This window comes from Neophocaena asiaeorientalis, unplaced genomic scaffold, assembly GCF_003031525.2.
Source record: "Neophocaena asiaeorientalis asiaeorientalis breed wild unplaced genomic scaffold, Neophocaena_asiaeorientalis_V1.1 scaffold280, whole genome shotgun sequence".
NCBI lineage: Eukaryota > Metazoa > Chordata > Mammalia > Artiodactyla > Phocoenidae > Neophocaena > Neophocaena asiaeorientalis.
Window position 1 is genome coordinate 3468533 of NW_020185321.1, and position 20660 is coordinate 3489192.

General features: G+C 51.2%; 2 protein-coding genes across 2 annotated transcripts in view; one reads left to right on the plus strand and one right to left on the minus strand.

Annotated features, from left to right (window-relative positions):
- Positions 1 to 447: 447 nt before the first annotated feature.
- On the plus strand, positions 448 to 9232 carry CEBPG (CCAAT enhancer binding protein gamma). Its single transcript, XM_024734083.1, has 2 exons — positions 448 to 2738; positions 6200 to 9232. Exons 1-2 carry the CDS (start codon positions 2720 to 2722, stop codon positions 6736 to 6738), a joined length of 558 nt encoding a protein of 185 aa, XP_024589851.1. The 5' UTR covers positions 448 to 2719; the 3' UTR covers positions 6739 to 9232.
- A 3437-nt stretch (positions 9233 to 12669) lies between these two features.
- The window catches only part of PEPD (peptidase D), a 120477-nt gene continuing 112486 nt past the window's right edge, over positions 12670 to 20660 (minus strand). The window contains exons 13-15 of the mRNA XM_024734053.1: positions 17128 to 17312; positions 13616 to 13807; positions 12670 to 13171 (exon numbers count right to left, since the gene is read on the minus strand). Of these exons, the coding sequence (XP_024589821.1) occupies positions 13034 to 13171; positions 13616 to 13807; positions 17128 to 17312 (515 nt within the window). The 3' untranslated portion in view covers positions 12670 to 13033. The remainder of the gene's footprint in view (positions 13172 to 13615; positions 13808 to 17127; positions 17313 to 20660) is intronic.

A 20660-nucleotide genomic window follows, 5' to 3' on the forward strand; every position in this document is an offset into this window, starting at 1 on the left:
GCCGTTCCGGGAAAATGTCCCCGGCAGCGACTCTGAGGCGGGGTTCCCCGAGGACTTGGTGAAACCAAAACAGAAATCGATGGTTCAAAACATCACCTCAGCAAATTGTGTTTTCCAAAGACAGGTGTTGCCTTCATGAGGCTACGGTTCTCCAATGCCTCCAACTTTCACAGAACCTTTCCCGCAGCGGGTCGCCTACCGCTGGGGTGCCGCCCCGCGCTATAGGCCGGGGAACCCCAGTCCGTCGCTCCCGCCTCGCCCGCCCCACCGCGCAGTGGACTACGCCTCCGCCACGTGCCCGCCTCCCGCGGCCAGGCCGCCTGCGATTGGCTGGCGGCGCTGTCCGTCGCGGAGGGAGGGCGCGTCCCCCGCAGGCCGGCGCTCCCATTGGTTATGGCGGCGGCGGTCGCGGCCGGGCGCGCGGCCGCGGCGAGGAGGGGAAGCGCCGCGGCGCCACCCGCAGACCCCCGCGCTCCCCCAGCGCCCCTGCTGCCTGCCCGGGACGGGATGCGAGCCGGGCTGTGCCCCCTCCAGAACCCGGCCCTCTGTTTGTGCAACGTGCAGTGTGACCAGCCAGGCTCGTATTGGCCTCTGGGGCTAAAGGGTGTTCCCAGAATAGCAGAAGGTGGACGGTATCTTTAGTGCCACCTGGGATATTTCCTGCGCCTGCAAAACTGCTCGGTGTCGGGTAATCGAGAATCGTTTTTAGAAGTTGGTCGAGTAGTCAGGGAAGGCGGTAGAGTTTTAACTGTGTGACTTTACACAGATAATGTTGTGCTTCCTTACGGAGCTGTACTTTGAAAATCCTTCAGGTGACTGTTGGACACAGGTTGGATGAACGTGCAGCAACCACGAGTTGACTAGAACAGAGAAGGGCAAAAAAAGAAGTGCTTTGTTAGCCTGCTTGGAGGGAACACAGTAAGGAAAATTGCCAGCAGAGGTGTCTAGATGGAGAGGATGGAAATGCATGTTTGAGGGGAAGGAGGGTCTGTTCTTCCAAATAAGCTCGTGTGTTTTTATTCTTCAGAAGGTTTACTTGCTGGGTTTTCCTCTGGTCTGAAGTTTGTGCTGTCATCTGGCGTCTTAAAATGTGTCCGTTTCAGAATGGTTTTAACCTTGGTGGGTTACACAAAAATTGGTAGTTCTCTCTCCCAGTGTACACTCACTCAGTTGAATTCTTATTGGAAGAGATTGTCCTTTAATTCATATAGGATGTGGGACGCTCAAAGAAACTTTTGAAATAAAATAGTATGAAGGTTTGCTTTACTAAGAAATACTGCCCGTAAAAGCCCTTGACAGTTAAAAGTTAAAATCTGGTCAGCTGTTACTACTTGAGTAGTATTTGGGATAAGCTATTAAAGCTGAAGCACTGTTTAGGAAAAACTTAGTGTAAACAAGGCTAAATAATTACAGGATGCTAGTGAGCTGAAGAATTTTTCAGTTCGAGTCCTGCTTCTGGTGGGCACACTTGGCGGATTCAGTCATTTTAATACCTCCCTGAAAAACATAGGTGGAAGCAAAACTTAATATTTTTTTCCCCCAGAATATCCTCTAAATTCTCAGGGTCACATCATGACTGTCAGTAAGGTTGTCTGATCTTGGACAGGTGGTTTCATCCCTTGGGATTTAAACAACACCTGGTGAGTCCTAGGTAAAGATAAATAGGGCCTCATGGGGCTGAGTTTGGTCTTATGGCCTAAGATTGCCTCACGTGATCACAGAAATGGTAAACGCAGGTAGCCACAATTCCAGGTTTATTGTGTATTCTTAGGAGGGGGTGCTTCCATGGGCTCTTATACTGGTAGGTACATTGGTCTCCTGCCTTTTTGGCTTTCCAGACCTATCAGTTAAAAAAGAAAAAAGAAGAAAAGAAAAAAGAATTGAGCATGACTCCTTAATAGATGTATATTTATAAATAATGTGTGTGTATTAGTTTGTGTGTGTTGTTAATGGCACTAAAAGTAGAGTAAAAAGATGACATTAAAAAAAGACAAACGAGCATACATTTCTTTCTCATACTCCAGTGGACCACTTATGTACTCCCTGAAGGGATGTACCCTCCTTCATGGACCCCTGCTTTGGGCCATGAAACCAGCAGTGGCAAATAAATAAGAAATCCTGCTCATTTGGGTGTTTGTTAACTTTGCTTACCTTCACTTCACTTGTAGTACAGAGTTGTCAGACCCTGGCAACATATGTCTAAGAACTTGAGGTTATGGGAAGTATAACTGGGCAAAGTGGAAAATAAAGGTTGTCTACTGATATGAAGCAAAGACCAGACAAGAATGCTGTTCACTGTATAGGCTGGGGGCTAGAAGTAGCAAATGTTTTAATTTTCCTGTATACCATTAAGAAAGACTAGGAACTTTAGGTGGTGAGACCATAATATCTTAGTAACAGTCTTGATTTAATTATGGTTGTTATAGAGAATCTCATTTTTATGTAAGACATTTGTAAAAATAAGTGTTTTGTCTTAGGCTTTTGAGGCTGTATTCAACAAATATTTCTTGAGCACCACCGCTAGATGCTGGGCATATGGTGATAAAGACAGAGTTCTGTCTCTAGTTTAGTCTACAGGGAGGCACACTATCGAGCTGGCATTGACCAAGAAACTGGGGGAACAGATTGGACAGAAGCACAAAGAAAAGATAACGTGCAGACAGAGGAGGCTGTGCCCCTGAGAGATGATGTCAGCCTGACGTAATTCTGTGGCATTGGGATGGAGACGGATAGTAGAGGTGAGGTGTTTTGGGGGGGGTGGGGGTGGGTAGAATTGTCAGATACCAGTGATTTGAACAGATTTGGAATAAGGGACAAACATCTGAATATTTTGGAGTGTAGACCTTCGTTGAGGAAATTGGAGTTAAAAATTTATTTGGGGGGGCAGGGGAGGAATATCTGGTTGTACACCTGTGAAGAAAATGACAAGAGGGTTAGGAAAATCCTTGAGAGGTTTATTTTCCCAAGTGAAACTTGAGAAAATTTTGATTTTGTTTTACTCATTTTAACGTTTTGAGTTGTCACTGTGTCATTGATTTGAATGGACATTACTTGAATTAAGGAATTTGAATTTTAAAAATGTTACCCACTCAGTCCACCTTTCTTAAGGTCCATGGTTGATGTGTAGCAGTGGCTGTCAAACTTCAGTGTCATCAGAATCACTTGGAGGTCCTGTTAAAACAAGATCGCCCAGCCCTATTCCTAGAGCTCCTGATTGCTAGGTCTGGGGCAGCCCGAGAATTTGCATTTCTAACAAGGTGATGCTGCTGCTGCTACTGCTGCCGGTTCAGGGACCACACTTTGAGAACCACTGCTTTTCAGTTTTTCTCCTGCTTCCTGCTTGAATGATTCACAGCAAGGAAACAAGGTGCCACCCTGCTTCCTGTAGACTGAACTTTGGAATAGTATTTGTCCACATAGGAGCCAGACTTTCATTTAGGGTTGAATATCCAGGTTTGAAATAAACTTATTTTCTTTCTGTGCATTGTAGGTGCTCATTAAATGTTAGTGGAAGAAACAAAAGCACAGATAACTGTGTAAACTAAAATATGTAACTTACAGAGGCAGCTGTTTTGCTCAGTGTAAAAAACAAAATTGATAATATGTTTGGCGTTAAGTCTTAGACCACTTAGCTCTGACCCCCTTTCCTTAGTGGATAGCTCTTCACTTTAAGAGCTACTTTATTGGCTTGTCTTCGGTTGGAGAACTTAAAAAAACAAAAGACAATTGGAGTTCTTTTTATTATCTCCAAGTTTCCTTTTCTTACATTTTTACCAGTTTGATGATTACTCTTTGTTTTACAAGCCGAAGGACTCATTTTCAAAACCTTGCCTACTGTGTTCAGCCTACTACCTTGCCTCAGACTGAGGTAAAAGAGCCCTTCCCTGTTCCGGTATCTTGTTTTTTTTCTTTTTATTTGCGGTACGCGGGCCTCACTGCTGTGGCCTCTCCCGTTGCGGAGCACAGGCTCCGGACGCGCAGGCGCAGCGGCCATGGCTCACGGGCCCAGCCGCTCCGCGGCATGTGGGATCCTCCCGGACCGGGGCACGAACCCGCGTCCCCTGCATCGGCAGGCGGACTCTCAACCACTGCGCCACCAGGGAAGCCCTCCGGTATTTTTGAGAACAAAAATGAGCATGAACATCACTAAATTTGGAGGCTATAATAAGAGTTTTTGGTGACTGAAGTTCGTGGTATATTGTCAAAGTCAGAAGGCATTTTACGTCCCTCATTTGCAGATGGGGAGATCGAGGCTCACAGACGGAAGGGGTATGTCCAGAGTGAAACAGGGCAAGTCAGAGCCAAGACAAGAGCTGACTTGGTTCCTGGTTTGTACTTCTTTGGATCATTGTTATCTCTGAGTTTATTAGAGAGTAGCTTTAAAGACTAAAAACCTAATTGACATATAAAACATAAAAAAGAAGGTAAATAAGATGAACATAATCATGATTGTTGAGACATTCCCAGGAGACGTGTGAAACAAGTTCATAAAAATTGAGTAAACGCTTTTCACTTCATACCAAATAGATAAGCAAGGGTATAGATGACCTTTAACACTGTAAGTGGTAAGTGTAGCTCAAATTATACTGAACTGCCGCTTTTTAACTGGAAGAAAAAATAGGCAAGATGATAAATTATCAAGGGAAATGTGAACTATCCATTACTGAAGAGAGACTTGGAGTAGATATCCATCATGGTTTTGGAAGGAAGCTTTTGGTGTTTCCTTAGCACTGAAGTGAGAACAGATGACCGGCTAGCTCAGGGCTGCCTGTGTGGCTTGAAAAAACAATGGAAAGTAATGATATATGGCCTTTTTAAAAGCAAAGATTTTTAAAAAGCAGACCAGTAAATGGTGTTTATACAGAAATGCCTGGCTAAAGGTTTGGGTGAAGCTACTGGTGTTTACTAACTGAGCTTTTCTTAAGAACTGTAAGGTGTGCTCATTTGAGGCAGTTCATAATTCTGGCTGCAGGTTTTTTTCCACTGATGCAGTTTTAGCAGTTTTGTGAAAAAGAGAACGGGATAGTTTTATGGTTCCTAACACTGCTTTCTCAGTTTCCAAGAGTGCTGTGACTTCTTGGTGGGCACGCTTCACTCAGCTTAGTCAGTTTGCCTTGAAGCGGCCTCAGGATGATAGGATAGGTCTGCTTTTGACACATCTTGAGGCAGTTGTAGCGAACTGGTTGAATTCATAGTAATCCAGATATGACTAGTTCTGAAACTGTGACTTCATTTCTACGGGCAGCACTGCCGCAGTATTTCAGAATTGGCGTTTCCTCTGTGCTCCTTGAGCAGTGTCAAGTGGGTGCAGGCGCTGCGGCTGCTCTGGCTCTTGGTCCAGCCTGAGTCCCAGTGCTTGCACCTCCTTGGATGCATCATCAGGGCTTTTGTTTCTTTCCTTGTGGTTTTAGGCTGACTGTGTTTAGATGTGTTTGCTAATTATGTTGAGAATTAAAAAACACTGTGAGAAGCATGATGGGATGGGGAAGCAAATTGGGTATCTCAGAGCTCCTAAATCTGTGATCCAAGAAACTAACTTAAAAAAATCTCTGTAAACTACTCTCATTTGAAGTCATTGAAAAAAATAAAAACAAGCAAAAAACACCTTTTCAAAATATCCTGTAAAGATTCTTACGCTCCGGGAGAGAAGTCAAGTCCTTGAATTCAGTCTCTGCATATTAGAGTGAGGACCATGCAGAGGTCGTAGTGCAGTGCTTGCTGATGAGCACTGGAGACTGGGCTGGGCGCTCTGCTCCAGCCTTCTATTTTGACTTGAGCCAACAGTTGAAACTTTTCCCCTCTTTTTTTGCAGGTGTCTCTCCTATCATAATTGAACTCATTGTGTTTAAACCAAACATAGCACATTTCTCTCTTGCAGATTGCCAAGTGCTGTTGGTTCATATGTGCTACCTAATTAGTGGTATTCTTTTGTTTTTCCTCCCATTTTTGATAACAAGCACAGATGGGCAGTACCCTCAGGGGTTCAGGTGGGTTGAATTTGGCCGTATGGTGCGTCTATATTAACTTACCTCTCTAAATTACATGACTTAGACTTCTGAAACATTGGAGCAGTTGGCAGTTGTCATAGACTTTTCTCAGCATAATCAATTAATATTGGCCTGCTAGTAGGTACATGCAAGTTTAATCTTATTTGATCTTGTCATTTCAAATAGTTTAATGCAGTTTATTTTTTAACTAGGTACATGTGAAGATTTCTTGGCAGATCAAACCATTGATCACCTTGTCTTCATTTCTACTTGTTCTGTGTTGACAAGGGAGCGTGCCCAAATGAGCAAGGTATCACAGCAGAACACTACCCCGGGCGTGAATGGAATAAGTGTCATCCATACTCAGGCTCATGCCAGCGGTTTACAGCAGGTTCCTCAGCTGGGGCCCGCCGGCCCTGGGGGCGGAGGCAAAGCTGTGCCTCCAAGCAAGCAGAGCAAAAAGAGTTTGCCCATGGATCGCAACAGTGACGAGTATCGTCAGCGCAGAGAGAGGAACAACATGGCGGTGAAAAAGAGCCGGTTGAAAAGCAAGCAGAAAGCGCAGGATACGCTGCAGAGGGTGAATCAGCTCAAGGAAGAGAACGAACGGTTGGAAGCAAAAATTAAATTGCTGACTAAGGAATTAAGTGTCCTGAAAGATTTATTTCTTGAGCACGCGCACAACCTCGCAGATAACGTGCAACCCAGTAGCACTGAAAATACGACAGACTCTGATAATGCAGGACAGTAGACCTCACCCCTTTCAAACGTCACAGCTTGTGGCTTGAACGTTAAAGGTGTGACTACCTACACTACTTGTATCAGCGGCTGAGTCTCCATTATTCAAAGATCCATTGAAGGTTGTTTGCTAGAATCAGCACTGAAGAGTTGATTAGCTAAAAATGTTAGCCATATAATTTGAATATCTGGTTTAAAATGATAAGGATTTTTGTGGGGATAAAAAACAGTTTTAAAGGTATATGGTAAAAAAAAAAAAAAATGCCCTGGAGCTTGATGTTCTTAATAAATCCTGACTTCCCAAGAAATGTTTCTTTTCTAGGTTGACAAAAGGGGAACTGGCAAGTCATGCAGAAGGGTCTTGGTTTTCATAGATACGGTTAATTGGATGAAAGAAAGTTGAATGCCATCTCTCTTTATCTATGTGTGACTTTTTTCTAAATTATGTATTAAAAATGCTTAGAGCTATAGAAACCAATCACTTTATAATTTGGAGTGATTTTATGTATAGCCTGAACCTTGATTTAGCATAATTAGTACCGTTTTCCCCCCGGCAAGTACAAGTTTTTGAATAGTGATGTCAGGTTAAGTAAAGAAACTCCATTGCATTTTAAAGGCAGTATGCAGCCAACTGGCTTAAAAATATAAATAGCATTTAGGAAGCAAATAGTTTTTTAAAAGTAAAAGCAAAGCATTTGGGATACCTTTGGGTTATTGCATTGGCATTATTTTGTTAAAATTAAAAAAACAACTCAGTGGTTTAGAGAAACTTATGTACCAAAATTTTAGTTTCTGCAGTTGCTAGTAAAGTAAGCATTTTTTTTTTAACATAGCATTTGGACAGCCAAGTTAGTAAACAAAATGTCTTAACAGTTTATGGCCACACAAGTTACTGATTAGGATTTTGAATATTAATTTTAGCAGGTAGTTTCTCCGGTGTTCAAATACACTGCAGTGGGGCTGTGGTTTTTAAAAGCAAAAATTTCTTGTGAACGATCACTTGGTATTTGATCTTAAACAACTGATTATTAGAAAAATACATCATCAACTCCATGCCATTTCCCAAAAGAATAGTCTAAGAAAACTTGAAAGTGTAAGGTTTAACCTTTAATTTATTTCACTTAAACACATCGTTTTATATTGTTTTTGCGACATTTTCTAGTTAGTGGGCTGTTCTTCCAGACTTTTGTACCACTTTTTATTCATTTGTATGCATTTATGTCCCATAAATTATTTTAGCAAGAAAATACTGATAAAACTCAGGATATTGACATTTTTGTTAAGACTAAAAAGTGGCAGTCACTGAAGATGGAAATCTCTAGGGTCTGGCTTATATAAGTGTTGGTAGTTTTGATTGTCCTCGTTGACTTTTTTTTTAAAGAACAATTCTAGCTCAAATTTGTGTTTTTCTCTTTTTTTGGTTTTTGCTTTTGGGTGACCTAGGCTGGTGATGAGAGACTGAGTCACATCAGATTAAAAAGTTACCAGGTATCTTATTTGAACATGGTCATTTTGGGCCACATTGTTGTTTCATAGTAGGACCTGGGACAGTGTAACCAGGATGTAACTCAAGTTGCACCCTTGGGTTGGTGGGAGAGTGCTGTCTGTGCCCTTCTGGGCGGAAGAAGACATCACAGTGCCCTGCAACTCAGCAAAGCCATTATTATAGGCCAAGAGTCCCTTCTGCATGTGACAAGAGCCCTGTATTGTTCCATGAGAGTGACTGTCCCAGGATGGTTAACTCCCTGTAGATCCAGGAGACAGGATAGGGCTTCCTATTAGGGTCCAACATTGGTTTACTGTGGTTGGAGTATGGATCTACTTGTAGGTTGATAGATGTTTGAAACAGCTAACTAGGAGATACCCACAGAATCCTACTGAATCTTTAATAGCACCTCATTGGAGATGCAGTTAGGTCACTTGAATCTTTAAGCACCTATAAGAGGTGCTACAGACATTTTTAATCTCTTATTTACTAAACAATATCTTTAGTCCCCATGGACAATGGTTGTCCCCATGGAATTTATTGTTACCAATTATATGAATTGACTTAACTATCTTGGAAAAGAAGCTTTAGGGAAATCATCAGGTATGTACTCAATTATTTCAAATAAGAAAATAAGATTGTACCTTTTGGAAAAATTCAAGCTTTCCTTTTACCTATGCAAATCAAAACTAGCACCAGCAGTCATGCATAGAACAGAAATGTTAACCGTTGTCTTGACTATCTCACTGAAGTGTTTGGGAATGAAAGTTTTTAGTTTGATAGATTTAACAGTATAAAATGGAGGGAAACCAAGTATGGGGAATGGGTAAGTTTGGGAATTGTATATGACCTCTGTAACTTTTGTCCTATAGGTTACGTATGAACCATTAGGATATGAGCTGCCTTTGCCGGCAGGTCTAGTGATTTAGGAATTAGGCTTTAATATAAATTTCTAGCTGCATGCGAGTCTTCCGGGATGGGTGTTTTCTGACAGGTCCTGGCTGCAGGTGGTGCGATCCAACAGTTCTTCCTGCTGTCTGGCCCCTTTTAGTTACTGGGATGTGAGCTCAGTTACTTTGGACATTCTTACCAAGAAGTAGTAAGATTTTAATAAAGTATGACCAGATTTTTGCAATTCAGGTCACGAGTGTGAAATTCTCAAATTTACATAAGTAGAAGTATGTACAATTTAATGTTTGGTGTTACAACAAAGGAAATCGTAGCAGCTTTTGATGTTTCTTAATCCCCCGTAGAGGGCTTGAAGCTTTGTACCTGAACAACCCAGTTAAAACACTCAAGAGTGTTTTTGATGCCTTAGAAATAGGAAAAAAATTTTTGTTTGACAAAAGCTAGGAAGGAGGAAAGTCCGTCCTATAGCTGTTAGATCTGCCTCTCAGGAAGAAGTACCTAACTTGTTCTTTTTGTTCCTGGCTTTCCTCAGTTTGTGAGATTACTCTATTTTTTTAAATATAATTTTATTTCTTTCAGTGAATTTGAAATAAAAATAACTTTGGAATAATGACTATTGCATTGTGGGTTTCTTTATGTTAGATACCAAGGATGTAGTGCACGTGTTGACCAGCTCTGAGGAGCAGGCAGATGCCGGGCTGCCTTTCTGTTCCCAGCCCAGGGCGTGGGGGCAGGCAGAGGCACTCTTGTCCCCAGTCTAGACTTCCCTTAATGATAGGAACCTCGTTTGCTCTGAATTTAGAGTGCCTTTCAGTAATATTCTCTGTCCCCTAGTCTAGTGTATACCAGAATAGAGGAAGCAATAACTCGCATCCTGCTTAGACAGCTGGCGTCTCCGAGTGTGGTCTCCACCTACAGAGTGGTAGGAAATAAGTTCTGAGGCTTTGAGGTTGACGGAATGTCAAAGTAAAGCCTTTCCCCTAACGGTACAGTTTATAGTATGTGCGTCGTCTTGGTTTACACAATGCCATAGGGTGTCTGTCGAAATGAATTCATACCTAAGAGTCCGAGAAGCTGATTTGAGTGTTTCAAGGGAAAGTGCCATAGATACTTGTCTTCTGTGATCCTTCAGTGACTTTCATGTCTTGGGAAATAGATTTCTACTTATTGCATCTTGGTGGAAATTGTAGTACAGTAATTATTTCTGTGGGTAACACGTCCCATTTCATTTTTATGCATTAGTTGTAATTTAGAATCCAGGGGACTTTATATTGACGTGATTGTGAGGGTGCTGGCTCTTTTTCCGTAAAAGCACTTTAGGCCTACTGCTCTTTGACTGCCTGTGAGTATCTGAAGAGTTCATGTGCGTTTTACACGTACTCAAAGGAGAGCAGCAACCCTGAATATCCTTTGACTGCAACATCCCACTCCTCCCAGAGCTGTAGACCTGAAGGTTGTGCAGGGGTGTCCAGAGAACCGGGCGCGAGGCTGTCACCCATCACACTTTCCTGTAGCGCAGTTTCCCGAGTCTTGTTTCCTCTGAAGCAGCTGTTGGAGCCAGGTGCCTTTGTACATCACCACCTTTCAGTTCTGCCTCCTAAATGAATCCTGTGACATTTGCTTCACCTCCCCTTCCCCACCTTCTGCAGAGCCATCACCCTCTTTTGCCTGGCTTCTGTCTTCCTGGACCGTTTCCAGAACCTTCATGGTTCTCCGGTGCACTCCGGGTGAGACCCAGTCTCCGTGGGATGTGGCTCTGCTCTGGCTGCCTTCATTCCCCTCCACCCTCCTGCATCACTTTGCTTTGGCTGCAGGGCTTTTCTCAGCACTTTCTAGCCCAGGGCCGGCTGCCTTAGGACAGCTCCTTACGTCTGGAATGCTTTATCTCCTCTTGCTTTTTCACTTCCCTCCCTTCCCGTCAGCCCCCCTGGCTTTCTAGATAAGGTCAATCCTGTTACTTTCCTTCCTGGCACGTTCTAATGTTTGAGATGATCTATTTGTGCATGTTTAAGGGGAAGCCTCTCTCAGGAGACTGGGCTCTGAGAGCAGGGGTCATGTCTTTATGCCACATTGGTACATAGCAGATGCTCATTTCTTGAATGAATACCTAGATCTTTCCTGGTTTTGGAAAAGCTTTTGGCACTGTATGGCTTTCTGGAAGGGTCTCTAATATATTTCTGAAGCTGTACAAATTTCTGCAGAAGTTGGAGACTTAGGAATTGGACCATTCTCTAGAACATGGGGCAGAGTAGGTGGCTACTGCGGTTCCCCGAGACCTGTACCTGCAAAGAATGCCTTTGACTCGCCGACCTGGGCCCAAGCAGCCAGTTCTGTCCCCAGTGTCCTTCTTGGACGAACAGCATTTAGTTCCTGAGATTTCTCCTTGTTCTTTCCTGTCGACATGATAATCAGAGCAAACATTTATGTGAAATGGGCGGTCTTGGTATAAAACGTCTAAAGGGGAGGAAGGAGAAAGATGTGTGTGTTTTTTAGTTAACACAGCTAAACTGTCTACTTAGAGTTCCAACCTAACTTTATAACTTTAATTGGTTTTACCCTGGGGGTGGGGGAACCTGAAACCCTGCGCACTAGAGCATGGCTCGCAGATACAGCTGGGGGAGAGAAGGATTTGGCAGACTCAAACTCCTGACCCTCAGGCGATCATTACTCAAACTGCTTAATACCGCAGATAACTTAGGGAATATATCTGCGCACCAGAAGGAAACCTTAAAAGATGGTTTGTAAATCTAAGAGGCAAGAAAAAGATAAATGGTGATTTGAAACTAATGCTTCTTTAATGTGGCCACATCACAAGCACTTTTGTGTTACTGCCATAGGGAGAAATCAATTTACTCAACTCTTCAGTGACTTGAGCGGTCTCTGGCTTGGGCTACAGAGTTTCCCCACCCTATTAAGGTTTCATCTCTGACGTCCGTACTTCTCACCTGCCCTTCACCTTGGCTCGGATGAGAGAACCCTAGAATGGTGTGCAGAATTCTCGAAGCCCGCTGCAGGGGTGGGGGCGGTTCTGTGGGACCGTGGGAGAGGTGGGCAGGCAGAGGAAGGCCAGGTGTTCTGCCACTGGCAGGAACTGGGCCCAGGTGGCCGTGGATGGCTCCACAGCCTCAGAGTGGAGTTCGGCCAGTGGGCTTCCACTTAGGGGAGACAAATGGACTTGGCAGATGTGGAAGGAACCAGAAAGCTCACCTTTGCCGTGGTGCTGCCTTAGGCGGCAGTGTCTCTCAAACATATGCTGGCTTTGCTAGCCTGTCCCGCATGAGAAGGAAATCACAGACAAGGAATCTGCGAATCTCATGTTGTCGATAACTGTACCTTGAGGGCTGCGTAATTCTGCCCCCCTTCGGAAATCCAGCTTTGAGGCAGTAACCGTACCAAAAAGGCTTCCTACTCTACAGCCCTCTTCACGTGGGCAGAGGCCCAGCCCCACCTATGCCCAGACTCCCGGGTCTCTGCAGGGCCAGTTTCCAGGTCTAACCCTGCAGTGCTCACCTGAAAAGGGACAGATAGAGAGGGAGCCGGGCACAAAGGTCCATTATAGGAAAGCTTTTATTGCAAATTCCATTCTGTGTACTGATTTTGAGAGAAAACACGAGAAAGGCATCTTTCCTGAGCAGCATACAAATGACGGCAAGATACACATTTAGTTGCTAGTGAAGAACAGGATTATTCAAAGTAACGGGATAATTGAAAACTAGCATTTTAAAAGCTGCTGTAGTTCAAGCAAAGTAAGAACAGATTAAGGGTGTGATCCCACAGAAGGTTAATAAAAAAGTTTCTCCCTGGGAAACAGCATATTTGGTGTGATCAAACGCCGGACGCCGCATGTGATTTCTGAGCCCCGCTGGGGGCCAACCGCCAGGCCGCCGTCCATGAGGTGAGCTTGCCCGTGGCTCTACTTTGGGCCAGAGAAGGGAGCAAAGGCCTTGTCACGGCCTGCCATGCATTCTTCAACCTCTTCCACTGTGCGGGGCACACAGGTCAGCAGCTCCATGCCACTGTCCGTCACCACGACGTCCTCCTCGATGCGGACCTGGTCAGAACGACAGACGCTCGTTATTTCTGAGCTGGCCTCACACGCTAATTTTGAGGGTTGGGCCCGACGGCTCCAGGCTGACCGCCGCCGAGTGGGAAGAGCCCTTTCTGAGGAGTGGTCAGTACTGCCGGGGGCGGGGGTCTGTGGGCAGCTGCTGGGAAGAAGGCGCCTCCCACAGGGGCCTGCTCCTGCCACCTGCCCACCCTGGCCTTGCCCCTTGCCCGGTGGCTGGGAGCCCCTGGAGTGGGCAGGGGTTTTGTAGGAATCTGAGTTGCTTGTGTTGAGGGCTGAGGCTCCTGTTAGGTGACAGACCATGAGAAAGGACAAGCCAGGTCCCTCTCCAGTGAGGAAGTCAAGACTGTGCCTCCTGTCCTGGAGGACAAAGAGGTGACACGCAGCAAGGAGCAAGGGAGCAAGGACGCGGGGCCCACCAGCACTCACCCCGCCAAAACCACGGAAGCGTCGCAGGACCTCGCGGTTAAAGAAGCAGGCGCGGGCCGGGTCAGCCAGGGCCTCGTCCAGGAGGTGGTCAACGAAGTAGATGCCGGGCTCCACAGTGAGCACCATGCCCGGCTCCAGGTGCCGAGCGGTGCGCAGGTGCCGCAGGCCGGGCTCGTCTATCCGGTCCACGCCCTGGGGGAGAGGACAGTGAGGGGGATGCAGGAGGGCGCAGCCCCAGCCCAGGGCCACCGCATCGGTGGGAGGAAGATGGAAACAGGTGAGCGCGCGGGGCACCTGCCCTGCCCGTGCAGGCGTCCACACGTGGGGCCCGGCTCGGGCCCCATGGGTCCCCCTGGAGCTGCAGGAGGCTCTGTGACCATGGGGGTCTCCAGCCCAGACTCAGCCTTGCTGTGTTGTCCACGGCACTCCAGATAAAACCCTCCGCTCTCTGCACGCTCCCCTAGATTCCTCACATCCCTGCCCCTGTTTCTCCTCAGAACCGTGCCCTGTGGACACCCGTGTGCACACACCCAGGTCATGCTGCCCCTGCTGGCCCATGGGGCTGGCTGGGGGTCCGGCTGCCTCAACCAGGCCCTCTCCCCACTAGAGGAACAGTAGAAGCCGAACTTGTGCAGCTTTTAAGAAGGCCTGCGGGGCCTCCCAGGCTGCGCGCTTTCTTCCAGGCAGCTCAGGTGGAAACCAGCCCCAGAAGTGCTGGACCTGGGTCCCCCCACAAGCCAAGTCCTAGGTTTTCCACGTGGCCTTCCAGGAGGAGGGACAGGTGCTGTCGGCAGGACGGGCCGTCAGCACGCGCTCTGGCTCGCGTGTGCACAAACACGCTGACCCCGTGTGCGTGGCCTGGGGGTGTGGGCCCCAGGGAGCGCACGTGGGCGGCTCCACACCATGCCCGTGTGCTGGGCCCCACTGACCCACGGGGACCGGCTCTCAGCCCTGCAGGGCCCCCCCCGCCAACACTCACATGGGCGTGGCCAACGGGGCCATGAGGGCAGGTGGTACCTAGGACACTTGCAGAAATTTCCCTGCCTTCCCCAGGTCCCAGAGGCACCCATCCATCCCTCGGCCAAGGCCTGTGAGTGAGTGGGGCGGCAAGCAAGCTTTCTGGTCGGGCTCTGCGCTTGCCCCGCCGCACTCGCAGCTCTCCCCTGGAAGCCCAGCTGCTGGAGATGGAGCTGTCATTTCTGACTGTTTGGGGGCCAAGAACATCAGACTTCAATTAGTGGTTCATGTAAGGTAACCAGAAACGGGCTGGCTCAGCCTCCATCCACGGCTGGGCACAGCAGGGAAGGCTGTGAGCGTGATTCCATGAGGGCGGGGACAGCGGGGCATGTAGAAACTGGTACGCGCAGCCGCCCTGACCTGGTGTGAGTCAGGCTGGGACGGAGGTGATGAGGGGACACTGAGGCCCTGTGACCCCTGATGGGTCATGCTCTGGGCCCAGAAGCCTGTCTGGTGTGGTACCTGACCCCAAAACGCTACTAGGTGCCTAGAGGAGCTAGGCAGGAAGGCAGGGGACATAGAAGGGCAGAGTCTGGGATGACTGTCCCTGTGCTCAGGTGGGAGGTGCTGGTGGGCGGGGCGGGGCCCTGTCTCCTGCCATCTGAAGGCCCGTGCCTGCCCCTGGGCAGCCCCTCCTGTCCCTTCCCTTCATGCTGCCCCCCAGGTGCCGTCACCTTCTCTCTACTACAAGGTTGTCAAAGCCAGGGAGGGGCCTGGCGGAGGCAGAGACTGACAAAGTCCCCCTGACCTCCTTGGTCACCGTGGGCTCCCTGCTGCCCCAGAGCTGTGTACCGAGGGTGGAGGGTCTGCTCCAACTTGTACAGACAGCCTTCCCTCCGGAAGATTTCAGGACCACGACTCAGACGGGGTGAGGGGAGCATGGAAGGGATCCCCTGGAGCATAGGAGAATGTGCGTGCCCCGGCCCACTGACCGTGACCCCCCACCCCCCTTCAGAGCGCTAGCTCTCGGGAGTCTGCCCTATGGGGTCCACCAGGAACGGCCAGATCAGGGCTGGGAGAAGGATGGAGGCCGAGCTGAGTGGGGAGAAGACCCCTAAAAGGGAAGCAGCTGAGCGCCCAGCCCCTCGGGCCCGGGGACTTCAGCCTTGCTGAGGCTCAGGGGCCCCTGCCCATGCTGGGTCCACGCTGGCTTCTGCCTGGGCTCAGGGCTCAACGGGGCCTCAACTTTACTGGGCTCCTGGCAGAAGAGACCCAGATGTGTCTATAGGCCTGAAATAAAACAAATGACTTTTATAGGAAAAGCCATATTTTTTCCACAATGTTTATCTGTCAGAAGAATAGACTCTGAGCACAAAGGACTGCTTACTGGAAAAGATGAAAACAGTTTGCTGCCAATTTTCTCTGGTGGAAAAAAAGTGCTTTGGAGACTAATGAATAACGAACTTCAGTTAACAATGTCTGGAAGGCCCAGCTCTTGGCTCCCTACGCACAATGTGATGGATAGAAATTAGGAAATTAAAACCGATTTTGTTTCTCCAAATTTAACTGTTTACACTTGAGGAAAAAAATAATTGAATAATAATGCTTCTCTTGAGCAATTCCGCGCCCCCCCCAACCCCCAAATATCGTTCTTAGAGCTTTCAAAATACCCTGCAGCTAAGAGGCCAAGCCCAGTCTTGGCTAACTGGCTGGTGGGCCCCAGGGTGTGCACCGATTGCATAACCCGCCCCCTGCACTGCAGGCACCAGGCCAGACGGCAGGGCCAGGCTCACCCACACCCACTGGCCAGGGAGGCTGCAGCCACCTGCCCCGCAAGGCTGCGGCAGGGCCTCCCAAAGCCACAAGCACCGTCTGGGTGGTCCTTTCAAGGGTCGGTCAGTGGGAGGGGGAGGGGAAAGCCTGGCCTGGAGACGCCCACACAAGCCTTCCTCCCCTGCCAAGGGGGCGTCCTAGAGACCAGGAGGCCAGCAGAGCATGCTGGCCCAAGGGCCTGGGGGGCAGAGGTTGCACCAAGGAGGAAGCAGGAGTAGGACCTGTGAGGGGCGCTGGGCTCAGCTAGTCCCAGGAGGGACCAGGGCCAGCCACCAGCTGGTGGAGCCTCATCACCCCGTCTGAATGAAGCCAGAGGCATGAGGACATGACGGGTGCAGCGCCAGCCCCATCACTAAGACCCAGCTTTGCGGCTCCTGCTGCCCTGTGGGGACCCCGTGCACTGCACACTGACACTCTACCACCTTTCAGGACAGGCGCTGCCCCCAGTGCACAGCCCGGGGCTCCGTACAGAGCACGCCCATCCCACACCAGGTCCTGTGGAGGCAGCCACGGTGGGGAGGCGTTGGGCACGGAGGGCATCAGGGCAGCGACCTGGGCCAGGACCAACCAATGGGTGAAGCGGGAGGAGGGGCAGCAGGCCTCGCCAGGACCCCATTCCTCCTCACCCCCGCCGTCTCCCAGAGCCCCAGCCCAGCCCAGGGAGGGCCAAGCCCAGCTACGGCTCACAGGCAGGCCACTCGGGCTGATGCGCCCACACTGACCTCGGGGTAGCCTCCCACGTCATGCACATCGATGCCCATGAAGTGGCCGAGCCCGTGAGGCATGAACACAGCTCCCAGGTGGGCCTGGACCATGGCGTCCACGCTGCCGGTCAGGATGCCGATGCGGGTCAGCTCCTCCAGATGGATGCGGTCGGCCAGGCGGTGCATGTCGGGCCACCAGACGCCTGTGGCTCAGAAGGAGGTTGCAATGAGCCGCGGAGTCTGGCAGCCTGGCCAGGGCTTCCCCGGGCAAGGTTTCGGGGGACACACGATGCCCTCGCACTGGCTGAGGCCGTGAGGGCCTGAGGTGAGGGGCAAGAGTGACGTGTCCCGGGCAGCCCTTCATGCAGGGCTTTCCCAGCACAGCTCTGGACTTGAGACCCTTCCTTTCTCTCCACTGTGCCCTCAGGGGCAGGCTCCTGTCACCCATGGTCACCACAGGGGCCCAGCCCATGTCGTGTCTGCTCCTGGGGCCAGGGGAGCCCAGTAAGGTCCTTGGCGTCAGGAGGAGAAAAGCGTTATGTCCCCAACAGCGGACGTGGGGCGGCCTCGGTGAGCCCCAGACTGAGGCTCAGGTCCAAACGTTGCCTCAGCACCTCAGGCCGGGGGTGGGGGGCATCCCTGCACACCCCCGCATGGGGCTGAATCATCCCTGGAGCCTCTGTGGGGAGCAAAGATTTCTGGGGTGAAAGTGCAGCTGGCACTACCTCATGGGCACACTGGCAGGGGTCTGTGGCCCTGTCTGCTACAAGCGCTAGGTGACCACCTCCGTGGCAGCCCGGATGTCCAAGCCCCAGGCTGCTAATCAAACTCATCTTTGCCCCATCCTTCTGGGGCAAAGGTCACCATGCAGAGTATCCCCAGTAACCAACTTTCAAGGAGGGCAGGCTGTGCAGAGCTCAGGGGCTCAGCCCTGCCTGGCGCCCAGGGAGGCCCTTAGGGGCTGGAGCCTAGGGCCCTCGGGGAGCCGCCTCAAAGAGCCTCGGCCGTCACTGGGGCATGGCCGCCTTGGCCGCTGGGCTCCACGGAGTCCCCACCTTCAGCCTCACTCGAGGGCGCTGGGTGCTCAGCCCCAGCACCAGACAAGGCCTTAGGCTGGCAACCCCCCCGCCCCGTCCTATGAGGGTGGAGTTGGGGGCAGGCCCTGTGTTGGCCGAGGCTAGCAGCCCCAGGACACTCAGGGCCAGGCGGACAGGGTGGGACCGGCACCCAGAGAGGCTGGCCAGTGCCGGTCCCTGCGGCCCCCTCCATGTGGGGAGTAACCCTGGCTCCCGAGGGGCCTCCCAGCCATGCCCTGACGATCACGGGAGCACTGGGACCCCACACCCTGAGAGGCCTTGTTGGACCCTGCGCTGGTGAGGGTTAGGCCACCAGGGTCTGAACCTCTGGCTGGCAGAGGGCAGAGGATGGGCCCAAGGGGTAAAAGGAGGTGAGAGCCCACCCTGGGACACATACCCTCCCCTCTCAGATGCTCTTGCTGGGCACCAGTCCCCCATGTGGGGGCCCCTTTCCTGCCAGAGACAGTGTGCCCACGGCTGGGGTCTTGGGCTGGCTGGAGGCCCAGGGCTGATCCAACATCCCGGATCCCCAGGCTCCAGGCTCTGAGCAGGTAGTGCTGCCGCCTGGCCAGTTCACAGGAGAGTGGCCAGCCCCCGGCCCAAGCTGCAGGGAGGCCAAGGGTGGAGGATGCCCAGTCTTGTCCCGAGGCTCAGCCTCCTTGGAATCCAGCTCCTGAGTCCGGCCCCGTTCCACCTGCCCGGGGCCCGCCACATGGGGGTGGCATCCTGGGGTCTGGAGTCTGGCTATAACCACGTCAGCGTGGGGGGCCAGGTCTGCACCCCTGAGGGTGGAGCCGGCACGGGGGGCTTTTCTCTGATGGTCTGGCATCCTGAAATGGAGACCTGGGTAACCGGGTCCCACCTTGGCCGCTCACCTGCCGTGTGACCTGGCCAAGCCTTCACCTCCGTGAGCCTCAGACGCCTCCTTTGTCAAAAAGGGCCACAACGCTGGCCCCAGAAAGCCGGCTGTAGAGGCTCTGGCACCTACTGGGGGACCAGCTCACTAACCCCCCCGAACTGTCATTAGCCACCTGTGGCCAGCCAGACCCTGGCTTGGACACGTGACAGTTCGCTGCGTTCCTGGGGCACAAGCCAAGCCTGCCCCAGCCTCGGCCGCCGCTCTTTTCCTAAGACCGACCCACCCACCTCGACCTCCTCGGGTCAGGCCACCTGTGTTCCAGAAGCACACTGAGGTCTCTGCACGTCAGACCCTTTCCAGACCCGGCTGGCCTGTGACTCCTCAGCCTCGAGGTCTCAGCGGAAACGTCAGCCCCTCCTGGGGAGACACCCTCCACCCCACCCCCGCCGTCGTTCTCTCTCTGCTGTCCCGGCTACTCCTCTCCTCTCCGTGCACCTTGTTCCTGTCCGGCAGGGGTGCTTCCTTGCTTCTAGGGTCTCTCCACCAGAAGGGTGGCCGCCTCCCCCGGGCACACCAGAGCCTGGCGGAGCGGGTGCCGGTTCAGGGCCGAGCGTGTAGCACACTCTTTTCTAAGGTCTGCTCCCGCCTGGGGCTCTGGGCCTAAAGAGCCCCCAAACAGCCCAGCGAACTCGGCTCCTGTCACTCAGCCTGGCCCCTGGGACTGAGGAAGGGCCGATGCCCCAGCCCCCAGGCAGCTCCATCTCTCTTGGGCAGGGCCTTTTCCGGTGGCCAAGAGAGAGGCCCGGGAAGCAGTCTGACTTCAAACCTGGCTAACTTCCACGGCGGGGCTGCGGTCTCGGCCCAGCCGCAGCAGAGGGTGGGAACCAGGTATAAATCAAGCTCCGTGCTGGCAGCTCGGCTCTCCTCCTGTCCTCGTGGCCCCTTGTGGGGGCCGGACGTGCAGGCCCCAGCGGTCCGCACGGCGCCTCTCGTCTTCCCTGCCTGCGTGCCCTTGGGGAAGGCCTTGCACACAGCTCTCTTGGCTGGGAGTGGGAGTTTCTGCCTGCGTGTGGTTAGGGTTGTGACAGTGATTAAACCTCCAGCAACTTGGCCCCAGCGTCTGGCCCGGATGGTGGTTACGACACCCACGGCCAGGGCAGGGGCCCCTGAAGTGTGTGGAGGTTACTGTCCTAGGGCTAGGCTGGAGGGGTGGGCACAGGCCAGAGGGCCTCCCTGCCCACCTAACGCCCCGACGCCCGGGTTCCTCAGCCTCTGCAGCCCGCAGGCACCTCTGAGCCCACACGCCGGCCAGGGGCATCGGCAGTCCCCCAAGCCTGCTCCTACTGGGGATGCCACGCTGGGGATCACACTGCAGAGACTGGGCACCATCTGCCCTGCCCACCCTCCCACCTCCAGCAAGCACCAAGTCTCGTCCCGTCTTCCCGAAACATCTCCTGAACCCGGTGCCTCTGTGGGCCCCCACCTCTCCTGGACCCCTGCCTGGTTCCTCCCCAGTCCTCGCAATGCCTCACCCCCGCTGCATCCTGCACAAGGCCGGGACACCAGGAGAGTTGGAACACGGAACAGACCATGCCAGCCCCCCTCCCCCCACCCCC